This window comes from Sander lucioperca, chromosome 23, assembly GCF_008315115.2.
Source record: "Sander lucioperca isolate FBNREF2018 chromosome 23, SLUC_FBN_1.2, whole genome shotgun sequence".
Classification (NCBI taxonomy): Eukaryota; Metazoa; Chordata; class Actinopteri; order Perciformes; family Percidae; genus Sander; species Sander lucioperca.
This window is the reverse complement of record NC_050195.1, coordinates 8,848,838-8,865,358: the sequence shown is the minus strand read 5'-3', so window position 1 is coordinate 8,865,358 and position 16,521 is coordinate 8,848,838. Positions and strand designations below refer to the sequence as shown.

General features: G+C 41.9%; 1 protein-coding gene across 5 annotated transcripts in view; it reads left to right on the top strand.

Moving 5' to 3' along the window:
• The window catches only part of LOC116040059 (collagen alpha-1(XVIII) chain-like), a 102,093-nt gene that overhangs the window by 58,285 nt on the left and 27,287 nt on the right, over window positions 1–16,521 (top strand). For all 5 annotated transcript variants that reach the window (XM_035998219.1, XM_035998217.1, XM_035998216.1 and 2 more), the window contains 4 exons: window positions 5,927–6,174; window positions 6,303–6,473; window positions 7,201–7,332; window positions 15,427–15,501. In XM_035998219.1, the coding sequence (XP_035854112.1) occupies window positions 6,417–6,473; window positions 7,201–7,332; window positions 15,427–15,501 (264 nt within the window). In that variant the 5' untranslated portion in view covers window positions 5,927–6,174; window positions 6,303–6,416. The remainder of the gene's footprint in view (window positions 1–5,926; window positions 6,175–6,302; window positions 6,474–7,200; window positions 7,333–15,426; window positions 15,502–16,521) is intronic.

The following is a 16,521-nucleotide window of genomic DNA, read 5'->3' as shown; positions in this document are numbered from 1 at the left end:
TTTTTCAAGTTCGAGTCAATCGAGGTTACGGTTATGGGAACAGACGAGGGTTAAAATGATTACACAGTGAGATGGGCCCTGGGAGAGGAATCAGTGTGTGTGTGTGTGTGTGTGTGTGTGTGTGTGTGTGTGTGTGTGTGTGTGTGTGTGTAAGATGTGGTGTGGCCACATTCACAGAGGATTTGCTGTGTAACATTGAGGTTTTACATCTCTAAATACTTGGATAAAGTTTATGATATATTTGCGTGTGAATGTTTGTACGTGTGTCTACAGTACATGCACATACAGAGGTGCACTCACTGGAAAGCATGTTCCTATCTGAGTATCTGTGATGTGGAGTTATATATATATATAGATGATTGAGGTTTGATTAGATTCCCTTTTACTCAGTCTCTCATTAGATGTGACAGCTCATTACAAACTGCTGTGGACTGACTGACAGCTGAGTGACTCTGGCTGGCACCATTTAGAGCTGTCCAAATGCTGTGTCCATCATCGCCACATTATTATGACCTTTCTGTTTAAGCCCTATTTCTGTATCTTTACATCGCAGCCAAGTCCAAGCAAAACGCACACATTGTCCCCTGAACTGGAACTGTTATATGGTATACACCTTAGCCGATCTTACAGGGCCCATGATTCCTGTAATGTGTCCGAAACCTGGAAAGCTCCTGCAGTTTCTATCAGTAACCCTGAACTTAAAATCAAATGTTCCATAGCATGTGCTGTAGTGTCAGAAAAAGTGCACATTCTGCACAGTGTGTGTTTACCAGAAGGTACTGTCAGTGGTGGAAGAAATATTCAGTACCAATAGCACACTGTAAAAGTCCTGCATTGCAAATATTACTTAGGTAAAAGTATATTAGTGTCATCAGGAAAATGTACTTGCAGTATTAAAAGTAAAACTACTCAATGCAGAAAAATCCTCACATTTTAGAAACTGGAACCGATCCAAACAGTTCTGTGTTTAATCGGTTAATCATTTCAGCTAGACTTGCAAGCCTACATATTGTTGGGTGGTTTAATTTATAATTAAACATCATATTTTATAAACTACATGTGTTTTGTGTGCAAAAATCTACATTTGTAAAGTAACTAGTAACTAAAGCTGTCAGGTTAATGTAGTGGAGTAAAAAGTACACTATTTCTCTCTGAAATGTAGCGGAGTTGAAGTAGAAAGTGGCATGAAAAGAAAAGTACAAGTACCTCAAATTTGTACTTAAGTACAATACTTGAGTGTACTTAGTTACATTCCACCGCTGGGTACTGTCTTGTTCTATCCATCCTGTGAGCAAGGTATGTGTGTATTTGTGCATCACTGTGTGTGTGTGTGTGTGTGTGTGTGTGTGTGTGTGTGTGTGTGCTTTTATTAGGTCTGAAGATGATACCAGTAGTGGTGCACAAAGAGTTTTGCCCTGTCTGCCCTGATGTTTTATTGAACGCAGCATTTTGTTCATTTGAGTGCTGTGGCGTTTGTTTTCATCTGTTTACACTCAAAATGAGCTCCAGTTGTTCCATTGTACAGTTTAGCTGTGTATTTATCTCCGGGCATATTTTGGGGCAGCAAACAAAATAAATTTATGGAACTCTTATACATATCGGCCCTTGCAATATTTCACTCAGTAAACGTACCAGCTAAGGGGTCATAACGGTTTCGTTCCATCCTATAATATTTTTAATAACCAACGTAACCTGTGCTGTGTCAGTCATTTTATTGAGAAGGTCTTTTTCTCACAAAAGGAGAAAGGCTGCTTCATTGTAAAATGGCAATCCTTGTGTCTTTCAAGTGGTGCTTGTGTAAGAGTGGGGGTTACTGCACATTCTGCTATTCATAACCATCTGGATTGTGCCATAACAATGTGTCACACAGGGACTTTCTCAGTCAGAGGCACACACTCCCAAAACACACTGACCCATTTGAGAAACAGCCCTGTGTAGATGGCAGTTTTTGGATCGACTGTCTGTTGCTCATTTGGAAAGGGAGCAGGCATGCAAACACACTAGATGTCCTATAAACAGACACACCCGCTCACACACATTAACCTAATGTGGCAATATGTAGGAACAGGACAGAATATTCCTCTGCCATTAGTGTTGTAATTTTTCTTTTTCTTTAAAGGTGCTGTAGTTAGGATTGCGATCCAGGACTTAGCCAAAACATTTGAACATCGACAACTTCTCAGTCCCTCCCCTCTTTCTGCTAAACCCCAAAACGTTCTCCTAAGCCCCTCCCCCCACAAGGGAGAATGAATGTGTGTGCATGAGCAGTGATTGATACACAGTTAGACACCCCCCCTGGCCCTAATTGGTGCATCTGAACAGGGAGCTGTGGAGTTTTTTTTTAAATTACCTGCTTCATGTAGTTCTACTCGAACATAGGGTCAGTTTCAGCAAATATGACAGAAAGTTAGTTTTATAAGTCTTACCTACTGCACCTTTAACCTGGATTTTTCATATAATGCAGCCATGCCCTTTGCATCATGGTCTGCTGAAGCTACTGTCCGTGGAGACATCGATGTCTGAGTTTTTATTATCTTGCATTGCTTCATGAATAGAAGTACCTTCTCTTTGTTTCTGAGCTACTGACGCCAGAATCTTACTAACTGACTGCTTATGCAGAAACAATTCTTGTGCAGAGCAAAGGAAGGAGCATACTTTTAGGCGAGCACTCACAAATCTTCCTTTTACATGATTTTTTTTTTTTTTTTATGAAGTAGTTTGCAACAGTCCACTACACTCACTGACATTTTGGGCTATGCCTTCCTCATTTCCTCACATGCACTGATTACATCAGTTGTCACTGTCTGCACTAAAATCACAAGTAAAACTCCTCTGTGTATTTTGCAAGCCAGTTGTCCAACACATCCTCCTCTTCCCAAGAAAAGGGAGTTCGCCAGTGCTATTCCTCAGTGATTGAAATGACTTGATCACATGGCAGCATCTTGTAATTCATTCATACACCTTGAAGTTATTACTGTGAACACTAGCTAGAGGACATGTGCTGTATCTCCTGAGCCTTCCTCGCCCCCTCCGCTTTCTTTCTCTTGCCCTGTTCCAGTGCAGATGGTGCTCGGACTCAGCCAAGCCTGATTACACCGAGAAGTCACACCCTGACCCAAATTACTCAGGTTTCCCACAGCTGACAACTTTCTGCTTTCATTATTCACATTATTCTTAAGATGAGGACATTCATCTATACAGATTTCCACATTTCTTCAACATGATCAGCTGTTTTCTTAGAAATACAGTATGTCGTCGCGATGATGCATGACACGGGACTACACTGATTCGCCGAAGCTCTCGTGGGTTCCTGCTGCATCATGAGAACTTGAGCAATTGCAGACATTGAGTCTTAGTTGCCATGGCGATCTGGCCAGCTGTTTAGTCTCTTGACCCAGTGGAGGAACATCTGCAGTGATGTCACTTTCAGGCAAAGACGGAGCAAAGTGACAGGCTGAGCTGTGGGAATGTCGGCCGACACACTTTGGCAGGAGGAGGAGGAGGAGGTATAGTGTCTAGCGGCGAGGCAGCCAACAAGCCAGTCATCAATTTCTGATTCCAGGCTTCTTCGGAATCAGAAATGGGGCAATAAGTTAAATTAGTAAATTAGTAAATTCTCACTGCTTGTTTTAGCTTGCTTAGATTTCCCTGCATCCGCTTAATAAAATAAGTTGGTGAAAGTTAAGACAATCACAGGAAGTCTTTATTAAATCTCTCTCAAGAAAAATAAAAACAAAAAAAACTTCCAACAATCTTTTTCTTTCCATTTTGGCCTTCAGCCCACAACATAGCTTTCCAAATGAATTCCAGACAAATTCTAAAATGCCCGCTTCTCATTTTAGTGCGAATGAGGAAAACTGAGCTTTTTGTAAACTCTAGTGCTCAAAGTGCTAATGTCTGCACACATTTAGTTGTCTGTGGATGTAGTCTGAGAAAATCAGTCTGAGGAAAAAGAACAGCTCTAAAACCAACCAAAAAGTGTAACACTCGAAATTTCTGGTGGCTAAAACAAATACAACAGCAGCTCTAAACTACAATCCAGCTAAGTCGCAACATTCAGCTACAGTGGAGGTTATACAGCAGAGCGGTGTGGGTTGCACTTCATTGTTACTTTTTAAATTGCCACAGTCTGTAGAGGTTTCAATCCAATTAATGCATGGGCAATGGAGTGTGCCTCTTTCCTGTCTTCCTGCAGGAGGCCACACACACACACACACACACACACACACACACACACACACACACACACACACACACACTAAGCCTCCATTTACAGGAGCTGCCGCTGCGCAGCACGTGTGTATTAGTCTAACCTAATGCCTTCCAGATGCCCAGCCTCTACACCCTGCTGCCCGTACGCTCTAAAAGAACAGACGATTGTTCCAGGGGTCTTCCCACTAAGGAGAGCCAGGTGTAGATGGGACTGTAAGTGTGTGTGTCTGAGCAAGAGGAGGTGAAAAGAGGCGTTTTGGTACTGTGAGTGAGCATTGACAAAGTGCTTGCGTGTCTGTCGGAGAGACAATAAGAACGTGTGTGCACTTAATTTGTGCATGCATGGCGAGTGCATTCAGCTGTGCATACAGCAATGGTAAGATGACATGGGTGGGGGGGCTTTAGACAGATGGAAGCCCCTTCTCACCTTCTTGGCAAACTTTATGGGGTGTATCTGACGTGTTGTCAAACTTCAAAATGTCTGAAGACGGAAGCGGAGGAGGCTGAAACCTCCCAGATTGTCTTATACGATCCAGAATTCACATGGCTCACAGCTGGCCATTGCTCTGAACTCTAACTCCATAGTCAAATTCAAATTGAATATGTTTACAAATTAAAGATTACTGAAAAAAAACCCACAACATATATGCCTAAACCTATTCAAATGCAATTACTTTCCTAAGTTATTTTTTTTTCAGTCTAGTAGGAAATGAAAAGATAACTTATAAGATGACTTCACCTCCCACACTGTCTGTGGAATGCTTTAATTTCTAGGATAACATATTAGTCCTCTGACCCATGGCTAGATTAACCCACTAGGGGGCCCCAGGGCAAAAATGAGCTGTAGGTCGACCATTGCCTCTCTATGGATTGTGTACCCTGTCACCTCCAAGCATCTGTCAAACACAGAGCACACGGCACACTGCACATGGCAGCTTCATTATGTTTTGTCTCGCCACAGATACCAACCAGTGCTCTCACTGCCTGGCCACAGGTTTGCTGTGTATTAAATTACAGCGGCAATCAGATGGCACACAAATTTACTAAGTACCATGTAAACATACTTTTTAAAATGCCCTTAAGTTTCTGGAATAATCAATTACTTAAAGGTCTTTATCATTTTGATGTATTTTAGCGGTGCAAGTTCCCAAACAAAGTTGCACTTGACTAACTGACACATAGAAAACCTGGGCTTCTGCCACCCCTTGAGGTCCCCTTTTCTCGGACTTTTGCAAAGTACAAACCGTGCAAAACCCCATACATGTTAGGCTTATAGGAAAGTACTATAATGTGGTTAGAAAGTGATCATTTATAGCCCATTATTCAGAAATTAAAGGATTTTTACTTCACTTGAGAAGACTGCTGAAGGGAAGCCCATGCTGCAGGTGCTCCCAGACTAACAGGATTTGTCATACACTACACTACAGTAATTACATGCAGTGACTGAGCCAATAGACAAATAGGAAATGCATGAAATGCCAAATTTTGCGCCAGTGAAGTTCACTTTACCCTTTGGCACTGTGTTGTTTCCACATGACTATACGACAGCAATTAGTTTTCTTGTACCTCTCTGTTTGCTGGCTTTTTCAGCTCAGTTTTTTTTTTTTTGGTAAAAGGTGTCAGTAATGATGCACTCTGTGATACACTTTGTTGCATGAGACATTTATTTTCTTTTCCCCTCCTCTAATATGCTTTCCGTGTTTGTTTTTTGCAGTCCGTGGTCCTCAGGGAGCCTTGGACCTGACAGAGTTGATCGGCGTTCCCCTTCCTCCTTCCGTCTCCTTTGTAACGGGTTTCGAGGGTTACCCCGCCTACAGCTTCGGCCCGGACGCCAACGTGGGCCGCCTCACAAAGTCATTCATCCCCGACCCATTCTACTATGACTTTGCCGTCACGGTCACTGCCAAACCTACCACGCGGCGTGGCGGTGTCCTGTTTGCCATCACAGATGCCTACCAAAAGGTATAGGCCATGTAAATCCTTTAAACGCCACTCATGTTTTCATGTTATCGTTTCTGTAGCAAAAACTTTTCTGCTACATGTAAACGGAAAGAAAGTAAATCATTTCCATCTCGTTTGTTTTTTGGAAGGTTGTGCACTTAGGTATAGCGTTGTCCGAGGTAGAGGATGGTTCCCAGAGAGTCATATTGTACTACACCGACCCAGGAACAAGAGGGGGGACTCAGGAAGCAGCTTCCTTCAAAATGGGAGACCTGACGGGAAGATGGGCGAGGTTTACCCTGACTGTGCAGGGGGCAGAGGTGAGTGTGCTGTGTTCAGTTTGTTTGAGTAAAGATGCTATGTGTGGCATTTCGCCATCAATAAATCATTGACGCAGATTGACTATTTTAATAACAAGATTGGCTGGATCTACTCATCTGTGCGCTAACATTGGTAGACGATAAGGTTTTTTGTATGTAATGAAGGTTACACTGGAATGTATTAAAACAAACTATTTCTCCTTTGCAAGAAACGACAGATTATGTGTGAACTTTGCCACCATGGACTCTTTTTTTGTTTTCTTTGAAAACAGGGTCACGATTAGCCTAGAAATCTAGACGCACCCTAGCGGCAGCAAATGTAATTTGCAGCCAGGGTCGTCTAGCAACTCTCCGTTGGCAGAAGTTGCCAAAGTGGAGTGTTAAATAGGCTAGGATGTTGTCATAAAATGTCACTTTATATGTAACTGCAGGGAAAAAAGTCTCTTCCACACTTGTTCTATTTGTTTATTGGCATGTCTATTGTTTATGTCTATTATTTGCATGCATGCAAAATCCTTCATCCCCACTGCCATCACCAGACTGAACAGTCATACATAGCAACGTATCCCGCTCCATTCTCTTTTTGCATTTTTGCAGTTTGTACTATCAATGGTTTTTCTAAAATGTGTCTTATGTTGTATGTATTTTTGTCATTTAAGCATGCCCTGTCAAAGACAAATTTGCAAAGTTGTTCTTATCTTATCTAATGTGCCCCCTGTTCACTCAGGTGCGTCTCTACATGGACTGTGAGGAATACCACCGAGTTGCCTTCACCAGGAGCCTGCAGCCTCTGACGTTCGAGGCCAGCTCAGGGATCTTCGTAGGGAACGCTGGGGGTACGGGCCTGGCGAGGTTTGTGGTGAGTCTGGATGGGACTGGATTTATTGTTGTGTGTGTTTAAGTGTGTGCACATAACCACTCTGCATCAGTGCTGTGAGCATCATCATCTCTTCACGAGAGCTGCACTTTTTGTGCCCTTAAAGCAACACCAAAGCACTTTTCTTCTTCGGTACCCCTAGAGGTTGGAAGCGGAATTGTCCATTACCGCTGTCATAATGTCTCATTATGATTAGAACTACAGATCCGCTACCCGATCTGGCAAACTTGCATAGTGCGGTTATAGCTGATAGAGGGCCGCAAAGCGAATGCAGAAGTGCTGTTCACCCAGTTACGAGTTGATGAACCGCTGAAACGATTTTGGAAACATTATTTTAAGGTACAAAAGAATCTTTGGTGTTGCTTTAATTCCTGATTCCTATTGTCAGTGGGTTTGGATCAATGGGTTGAGGATAGATGTCAAAACCATTGCTAGTCGCAGAAACAAACGTGGCGTTTGGGCGGTTGCCTATTTTTACATTTGAGACATAAACACAATAGTCTTTCTTGGCAGCTTTATAACCGCCACAGGAGACAAGGAACGAATGACCGCATGTGTTTATGAGCACTGCCTTATCCTGTGAGAGCTCATAAATGACAAGCTGTGTGTGATTTACATTTTTGGAATATAGCTGATCTCATGTCTGAGCCTCTCATTTTAAATGACTTACACTGGATGCATCTGTGAGTGTAAATGCCAATTCTTTAATTAAAAGGAGTAGAATCAAACAATAGTCAGGATGTAATGGTGGCGGTTCCAGTCCCAATGTTAAAAATATCCCTGTGTGGTCATGATGAGGGTGTGTGTGATAGAGAAGTGCTGAGAAATTAGATCCAGGAGAAGGAGTAGCAACACATGCGATGCTGTATTTCGCTCTCAGTGCTCTTGTAAAAGAAAAGAAACCAGTAAATCCTGCAGCACTTTCCTCCCAATCATCTATGATTTGTAATTTGCAAGACAAGGCCGTGTTTGTCCCCGTGTAACATGAGGGATGATGAGGAGAAAATAGTCGAGTGTAAAGGGAATACCATTAATTTATAATGCTATATGCATGGGATAAGCAAGTAGTTGATATTTATCTGAGCGAGAAAATGTTTTCAATGTTATCAAGATGTTCTATCTGAGACTTGTCCAAAGCACTGTGAGAAATTACAATTTTAAAAAGGGAAGAGTTAAACCCATATTATAAAACATGCCAAAAATTCCTTTTTCTGAATAAATCAACTCGTGGCCGAGGGCTAAACCAGAATAAAATACATGACTTGTGACCTTTTCAAACAAAAACCAGGCCTCTTCAATGCTGCAATACAACCTCTGGCCTCTTCTTCTCCTCTGATTTGCAGTTATATATAAGTTCATGTGACAGACAAACTACAAGATGTTTAGTTTCCAGGACCGTGGAAAGAAAGCTTTTTCCCTCTCATTAAGATTTTATCAGAGAAGAGTTTCAAAGAAATCCAATGAGCCAGGGAGTTTATTCAGGATCCTTTGGTCTTACAGGGGAGTCCATTTTGTTGCTGGAGCAATTTATAAAGTAGGTTTACCTATCGACTGCGCTTTCAAACCAACTCTGACGTGAGTATTTACCTCCATGAAGAGCTTTAAGTTTCATTTCAGATTAAAATCACCTCATTCTATCGTTCAAAATCAAAAATATTTTCTGAGAAGGTTGATATCTGGGAACCATTTGTTTTGACTGTTGTGACTTTTAATGACTTTGTATTGGCTTGGTGGGGTAGCAGGGACACCGGACCATTAATAAAGACAACAGGAAGTTGTTTTTCCCATAGCATTATAATTCAATTTAGTATCATTTTAATTAACATAGAATTACTATCATTTTATCCCACGAGTCATAGCTGTGGCATTCTGTCAAAGTCTCGTGGGAACAAAGTCACATATGTTGCATCTTAACTAAAATACCAAGGTATCTTTAATATTCCTCCTGTTTTTGGTCTTTATGCTAGGCTAATATGGATCTAGTTCCATATTTGTAAAAGCAGAGTAAAAATCTTCGGCACAACTTCCAACACATTCTCACTCTCCCATCGCGTAAAATACAGACGTTTGGTCATGTGCCTTTGGCGTTTGTTATTCACGCTAAAAGTGCGTCCTTTGGCATTTGTTTTTCACTCTAAAAGTCTCCTTCAGCGCCGGGACTCTTGGCGTCCCTTGGCATTTGTTATTCACGCTAAAAGTTTTCTTTTGGTGCCAGGACTCTTGCCGTCCTTTTGACAGGGACATACTGACTGACATGCGGCACAAGAACGGGACAGTTAAGTTTAGGAAAAGATCGTATGTGGGGTTATAAAATGTACATTTCAGTGACACGCGGGGCAAGAACGGGACACGATCCTCGGTCTCCTGGGTGAAAGTCCTGTGTTGTTTGACCCATCCACCAACCCAACCAACCTCCTTACGCGGCATTTCGGTCTTTCATACTACTCGCTACCATTGTCGCTCTTAATACTACGTCATCTTACAGCGCCGCGGTCCCGCTGCTGCTGTGCCCGGTGCGTTCCATACAGGTGCTGAAGGGTACTTTTTGCGTCGTATCTGACGCTGAGAGCCACTGACCAAGCCTCTGTATTTTACGAGTTGCAACTTCACCCAGTTCCAAGGTGCATGGAAAAGGGGAAAATAGAATAGAATACACTTTATTGTCCCCAAGGGGAAATTTGTCTTGGACATAGTGCTACAATCTGTTGCTTCACAACATAAACAACAAAAAACATTCTCAGATTAACATAGAATGAAATACAAATACAATACAAAAAGATAAAATCAACATGAAAGTGAGAGCAGCACAGCGTCCTAAGACACAAAAGACACAAAAGAAGGACACACATGACAGTACGGAAGACACAACATCCTAAGAGTGAACTGTAATAATTAAAGTGTGAGGTGTAAAAAGTGCTGATGTATTTACTGCACCCCTGCTCTGCTGGGCTAAGATTTACCATTGGAGTTCAGCAGATTGATGGAAGTTGGAATAAACGATAACTTTAGTTCGTTGGTTTTAAATCTTGGCACACGGAATCTCCTCCCTGATGGCAGAAGTTCATATTCAAGAAGAGAGGGTGTAGAGAGTCTGCAGTGATTCTTTCAGCTTGTTTTCTAACAGCTTGCTCGTACAGGCTCTGTATGGGCTTGTACTCTTTCCTCCCTATTATCCTCATAGCTGTCTTGTGTGTGCTGACCACCCTGCTTCTCAGCTGCACAGTTAAGTTGCCAAACCATGCTGTGATTCCATATCTAATGATGCTCTCCAGAATCGCCTGGTAGAACATGAGCATGATCTGGCTGCTTACTCCATTCAGTCTCAGTCACCTTAAATAAAAAAGTCTAGATAGTCTGAAAAAGTCTGAGTTCCGCGGGACCCAACACAAATATCGCAGGAGCGAGCGTTTTTAACGGGGCTGCGGCTGGGAGAGGGCAGTCCAAAAATAGACGGCAGGTCCTGGGATTTAGCGCTGCTCCTGATCAGTGCTGTAACCGACTGCTAGGTTTGCCTAGCTTGGTTTCATAAGTAAATCAGCAACGCACACGGTGCGTCCAGTTAAACACCAGCCAGACACTTATTAACACTCTTCTCCTCCCTCTCTCTCTCACACTTCTTTCCCGGGCCACTGTGCCCCACCCCTTTCTCCTGAGGGATCCAATCAACAGGGACTTTAACATGAAATCGGTTAGAGAGTGCATTACAAGAGGAAATAAAACAACCTGAGCAAAACAAACCCCAGCCAACAACATGTTCTAAAATAAGTGAAATAAATAAATGATTACAATGTCACTTTGCCCTTATATTGCACTAGAATAACTTATTATTGCACTTGAATGTAATTATGCACTCAAACGTAATTTCGCTACTTATTAGCGACAGATAATGCATATTATACAGTCCTCCCCTCTCAGACAAAGAGGACCAGTAGTGACTCTTGGTTTCCAGATGTTCCGTGTTTGAACTGGCAGCTCCGTTAGAGATCTTCCTTCTCCTCCCAGGGAGAGCAATAACAGCCACACAGCAGCAGTAGCTCTCTGCAGTTGTACACTCACACACTGCTATACATGAACACACACACATGCAAACAAATACACTAAAACATTTTCCCCTACACTGACTTAACTCACTCATATTTTTGCTTTCCTTAGTTTCACTGAAACACACCCCACGCTGGGTGTTGGAAAGAGAGTGTGTGTGTGTGTGTGTGTGTGTGTGTGTGTGTGTGTGTGTGTGTGTGTGTGGGACACCATCTCTACGTGTTTGGTTGAAATATTAATACAGAGTGTGTGCAAACCATTATTTCTCCAAAAGCAACTGAATGCGATTTGCGACCCATAACATTGAGGAAAACCACTGTCGGCTATGCTTATGTTCAAGTTGTGGGCATGTGTGTTAAGTATTTTTTGGCACAGATTTAAGCATGCAGCTATTGAGCTATATAGATGCAGCTTGCTGTGGGATTGTTCTGTTTAAGGTGTAGAATTATTGAAGTCTTCATGCCCATGTTTTTAGCTTTTCAGACAGACGTATTTTGACTGTTCTGCAGACTTTGCAATAAAAGATCAGCTCAGGCACCTGTGTTGTGGAACAGCTTTGTTAAATGTTCATTTTAGATTAAAAGTGCAGTAGGTAAGCCTTAGAAAATTAACTTTCTGTCATATTTGCTGAAACTGACCCTATGTTCGAGTAGAACTACATGAAGCAGGTAATAAAAATAAAAAACATCCGGCTCCTCTGGCACCACCTACAGCCTGTAGTGCGATTTGCAAAAATCCACAGCTTCCTGTTCAGATGCACCAATCGGGGCCAGGGGGGGTGTCTAACTGCATGTCAATCACTGCTCATGCAGACGCATTCATTCTCCCTTGTGGGGGGAGGGGCTTAGGAGACTGTTTTGGGCTTTAGCGGAAAGGGGGGAGGGACTGAGAAGTTGTCGATGTTCAATTTTTTTGGCTAAGTCCTACCTACGGCACCTTTTAAAAACATGCTGAGGTCTGTTTGTTCTAAATAACTGTCCTCATAATAAAAAATAATTGCGATGTAATCTCATCACTTTACAGTCCAAGTCATGGTTCACTTTTTTCTAGTCAGATTAACTGATGATGACACCTTGTGGCACAACGAGGTTGTCTGCACATTATGTGATAAAGAGCACATTTTTTTATGGGTAGAAGTGTTAACTCTCTCTGTCTCTCTCTCTCTCTCTCACACACACACACACACACACACACACACGTTTGGCCAGTAGCCGCTAAAGTGACTGCTCTCTGTTGCTTTGGCAACACTTTCCTCAACACGGTGACTGCCAGTAACTGCAGACCCAGAACAGCACCTTAGAAGTACTTAACCTTTTCCTTAGTCATCCCTGACATCTGAAAGAGTACCAGACCAGACTGCCGAATCTCAACAAACAATCTTCATTCATATCCAAGACTAACATAAAGTAGCTTAGATATGTTGTGTTGGGGCAGTTCTCACACAAAGGTCACTAAATTTAGACCAAACCCCAAAGCAATCGGTGTGGCTCCAGATTCCGAGGAAACATGGCTGACCTTCTTTTGCCGGACCGACCGATTGTGTTGTCTCATGTCCAGAAACAGAGATGCTCTAGTATGCCTTCTGACAGTTCATAGTTATTAACAATGTTTATCATATGGGGCAGCCTTGTAGCAGGACAAATCCACTTCACATATGGTAACCCAACCTGCTTAATAGTACAGAATAATAATAATAATAATAATAATAATAATAATAATAATAATAATAATAATCTTTATTTATAGAGCACTTTTCAAACGCCACGTTACAAAGTGCTTCACAAAACAATATAAACAAGCCAGTCATAAAAACATGTTTTTTTAAACCAACAAAGAAAAACTGTTTAGTGTATAAAAACATGTACAGTGTAGGTAAGAAAAGAACAATTTTAAAAGAACAAAAGACAGTTCAAGGTATATAAGATAATATCACAGGTGGTATGACATGGTTTAAGCCAAAACACTTACACCTTTGTCCCCCAAATGGAAGGCCAACCCCCATATGTGACCGTGTGAAAGCATTTTTTGCTCACAATGTGATTGCAGACTTCCTTCATTCCCTCACATGCATGTTAGTGTGTCTCTTTTTCATAAGCCGAGACTTTCAACAGCATGTTTGGAAGCAGTCATCTGTGGTATAGGCTTAGCATAGCAAGCTTTTGAGCATGCAACTGTAAATGTGTCTGTCACTGACAAACCCTCCCACTGCCTTCAGGTGTTTACATGCCTATAATTAGTTTACAAACTGACCATCTGAATCGTGCATCCACAGGGACTCGCATACTAAAATTGAATTGAAAGAAGCGGAAACGTTTGCGTGGCACATTCTCTGTTTATTTCCGATGTGTTGTTTACTGCACAGACAGATGTATCTGATTATTTGCTACCACAACTCATATCCACCCATTCTTTCTCTTGCTCTCTATTGTTCCCCATTCATCTCTATTCTTCACTCCTTCACCACCATTAAATTTCATAGGCCGTGCTTCGTTCCATTAAAAACAGGTGTTTGTCCTCTGGTCTGAACTCAATATCAATAAACTTTGCTGAAATTGCCTTTGGCAAGTCTTTACTGATCTAATAAGGGGACAAGGCCTGCTGACTCTCAGATCTAAAGGACCATTCGCAGTTGCACGTGTACACACGCTCATGAATACGCTAAATAATTGGGAAAACATACCTTCCTTCTTCAGATGAATTGGGGCCCTTTTTTCATTGGCATACAACGGAACTGCTGCATACATTAGATATTTTCACACTTGCTTCTCCTATGAGCACATTAAAGGGTTTAAAACTCTTTGAAATTAGTGACTTCATTTTAATCGCTTCCTTAAAACACACTTTTATAGAGTTGCTTTTTATGTGATGCCATCTTTTTTATCGTCTTTCTCGTTGGCATTCTGTCCTTTTAGAGCTGACCCAGCTTTCCTTTTTTGCTATTACAATGTTTATGGGTATGTGTGTTATTTGATGTGTATATATGTGTATTGATTTGTATGTCCTTTATTTCCCCTGTCAAAGCACTTTTTAAACTATTATTTTTAAAGGTGCTATACAAATAAAGTATAGCACTTGTCAGAATAGCGACACCCTGAACAGAACTGCCAGGCTCGTGCATGGTTACAAGCCAGTGGTGGTTTGGAAGTATTTACTGGCATATTTAACTGGGTTACACTGGGTATGTTAACACCTGTGTATTGACAGTCTGATGCCAGAGTTTACCATCATCATCATCATCATCATGTACCACCCTAAGCAACAGATCAGGGATAATCCAGGGATGCTTCTAGAAACACACAGCTGGGTTGTGATCATGGCGCAGTGGATATGACACGTGCCTTTTGGTGTGGGAGATCTGGGTTCAATTCCCACTGCGATACATCAACCAATGTGTCCCTGAGCAAGACACTTAACCCATAGTTGCTCCAGAGGTGTGCAACCTCTGACATATATAGCAATTGTAAGTCGCTTTGGATAAAAGCGTCAGCTGAATGACATGTAATGTAATAATAAAATTAAAATAATAACCAACATCTTAGCCTGTTTAATACAGACATCAGTGCTTCAACGCTGGTAAACTGTTGCAGTGTTAAAGTGTCAAAGTTTTAACACTACTACAGGTCTACGGTATGTTGAGCCACAGAGGGGATAGAAAAAGTGACCCATAGTATATGATGAAATATTATTTCATAACCCATAAGATTTACATCTGAAGCCTGTCCACTAGAATGATGTCCATACTGTAAGTGGTGTTTCATGATTGATTTGAAAATGGTCTTTGGAGGGCAGACAGCTTGAACATGAAACACCTGTTCACTGCCAGATGTGTATGTGCTAGATAATGTGTTGAGCAATGATGGGAGGAAGAGATGGATAAAGTGTTATGCTGAAAGATAGAGACAATATGCTGCTGTGTGGGAAACACGCTAAGCTTTAATGAAATTGAATGACACAGAATGAACTAAATTACCACACAACATAATACGGTCTCTCTTAATCTCTCCCCCCCCCTCCCCCCCCACCTTTCCTTTCCAGGGCTCCATCCAACAGCTGGTGCTGAAGTCAGATCCCACGGCCCCAGATGACCAGTGTGAGGAGGACGATCCTTATGTGAGTGTGCACGAAAACGCACAAACACACACCCAAACACTGAGTCTGAAAGTCTGAAAAGAAGTGAAGATCCTATTGCTTATGTCAGAACACACAGCCTCAGCCGCCCCAAACATGGAACTAGTCCTCCCTCTACTGGTGAAAACAGTGACCAGCAGTAAACTATATGGACAAAATTATGTGGACAGCCCTATCTACACATTAACATACTTTTGTGTTATGTGGTCCTCCTTATTCCAGTTAAAGAAAATATTAAACCTATGGCATACAGTGATACTTTAGACAATAGTGTGCTTCCAACAGTTTGGGAAATACCCACACCAAATATAGACTTTGGTGTTTTAAAAAGGTTAGTTCGGATTCAGCAAAGTCGCACAATAAAACAAACAAAGCAACCGATCTAGGCAGCAGCAGGCCAGCGACTGTTGTGTTCTGTTAGTTAAATTACTTTTTGTCAAAGGAGTCTGGTGGCTTTGAAGAGAGCATAGATAATTGCTTCAGTTCTCTGTTGGAAAGGGCAAGGTAAAGCGCTGAAAATATTCTAAATATAGCATCCTGGAGGAGGGTCTGGCTAGTCCACACAGCATGGGAGTGCTCTGGTTTAATGGCATTTCTTTAAACCAATCACAATCGTCTTGGCCGGCGCTAAGCCCAGGACGGAGTCACGGTGCCGCTGCAAAATAGCCTCGGGAAGGAACTTGTTTTGGTGGATCATGTGCTCGTTCAAAAGTTGTTTCAGTCGTGCAACAGAAAACTCAGATTGGACAGATAGTCTAGCTAGCTGTCTGGATTTACCCTGCAGAGATCTGAGGAGCAGTTAACCATAGTCCTCAGAAATCCACCAGAGTTTAGAATGCCAACTCAAAGGAAGCGGAAGGTGACGGACATCCGGCCGAAAAGAGACACATCTGGAGAAGTTTCCGGCGGCACCGGAGCAATCCTGGAAGTGGAACGTTGTGGATATAGACTAAACTTTTAAACCTAATTTAAACCTAAATACAATCTCTCTCTCTCTCTCTT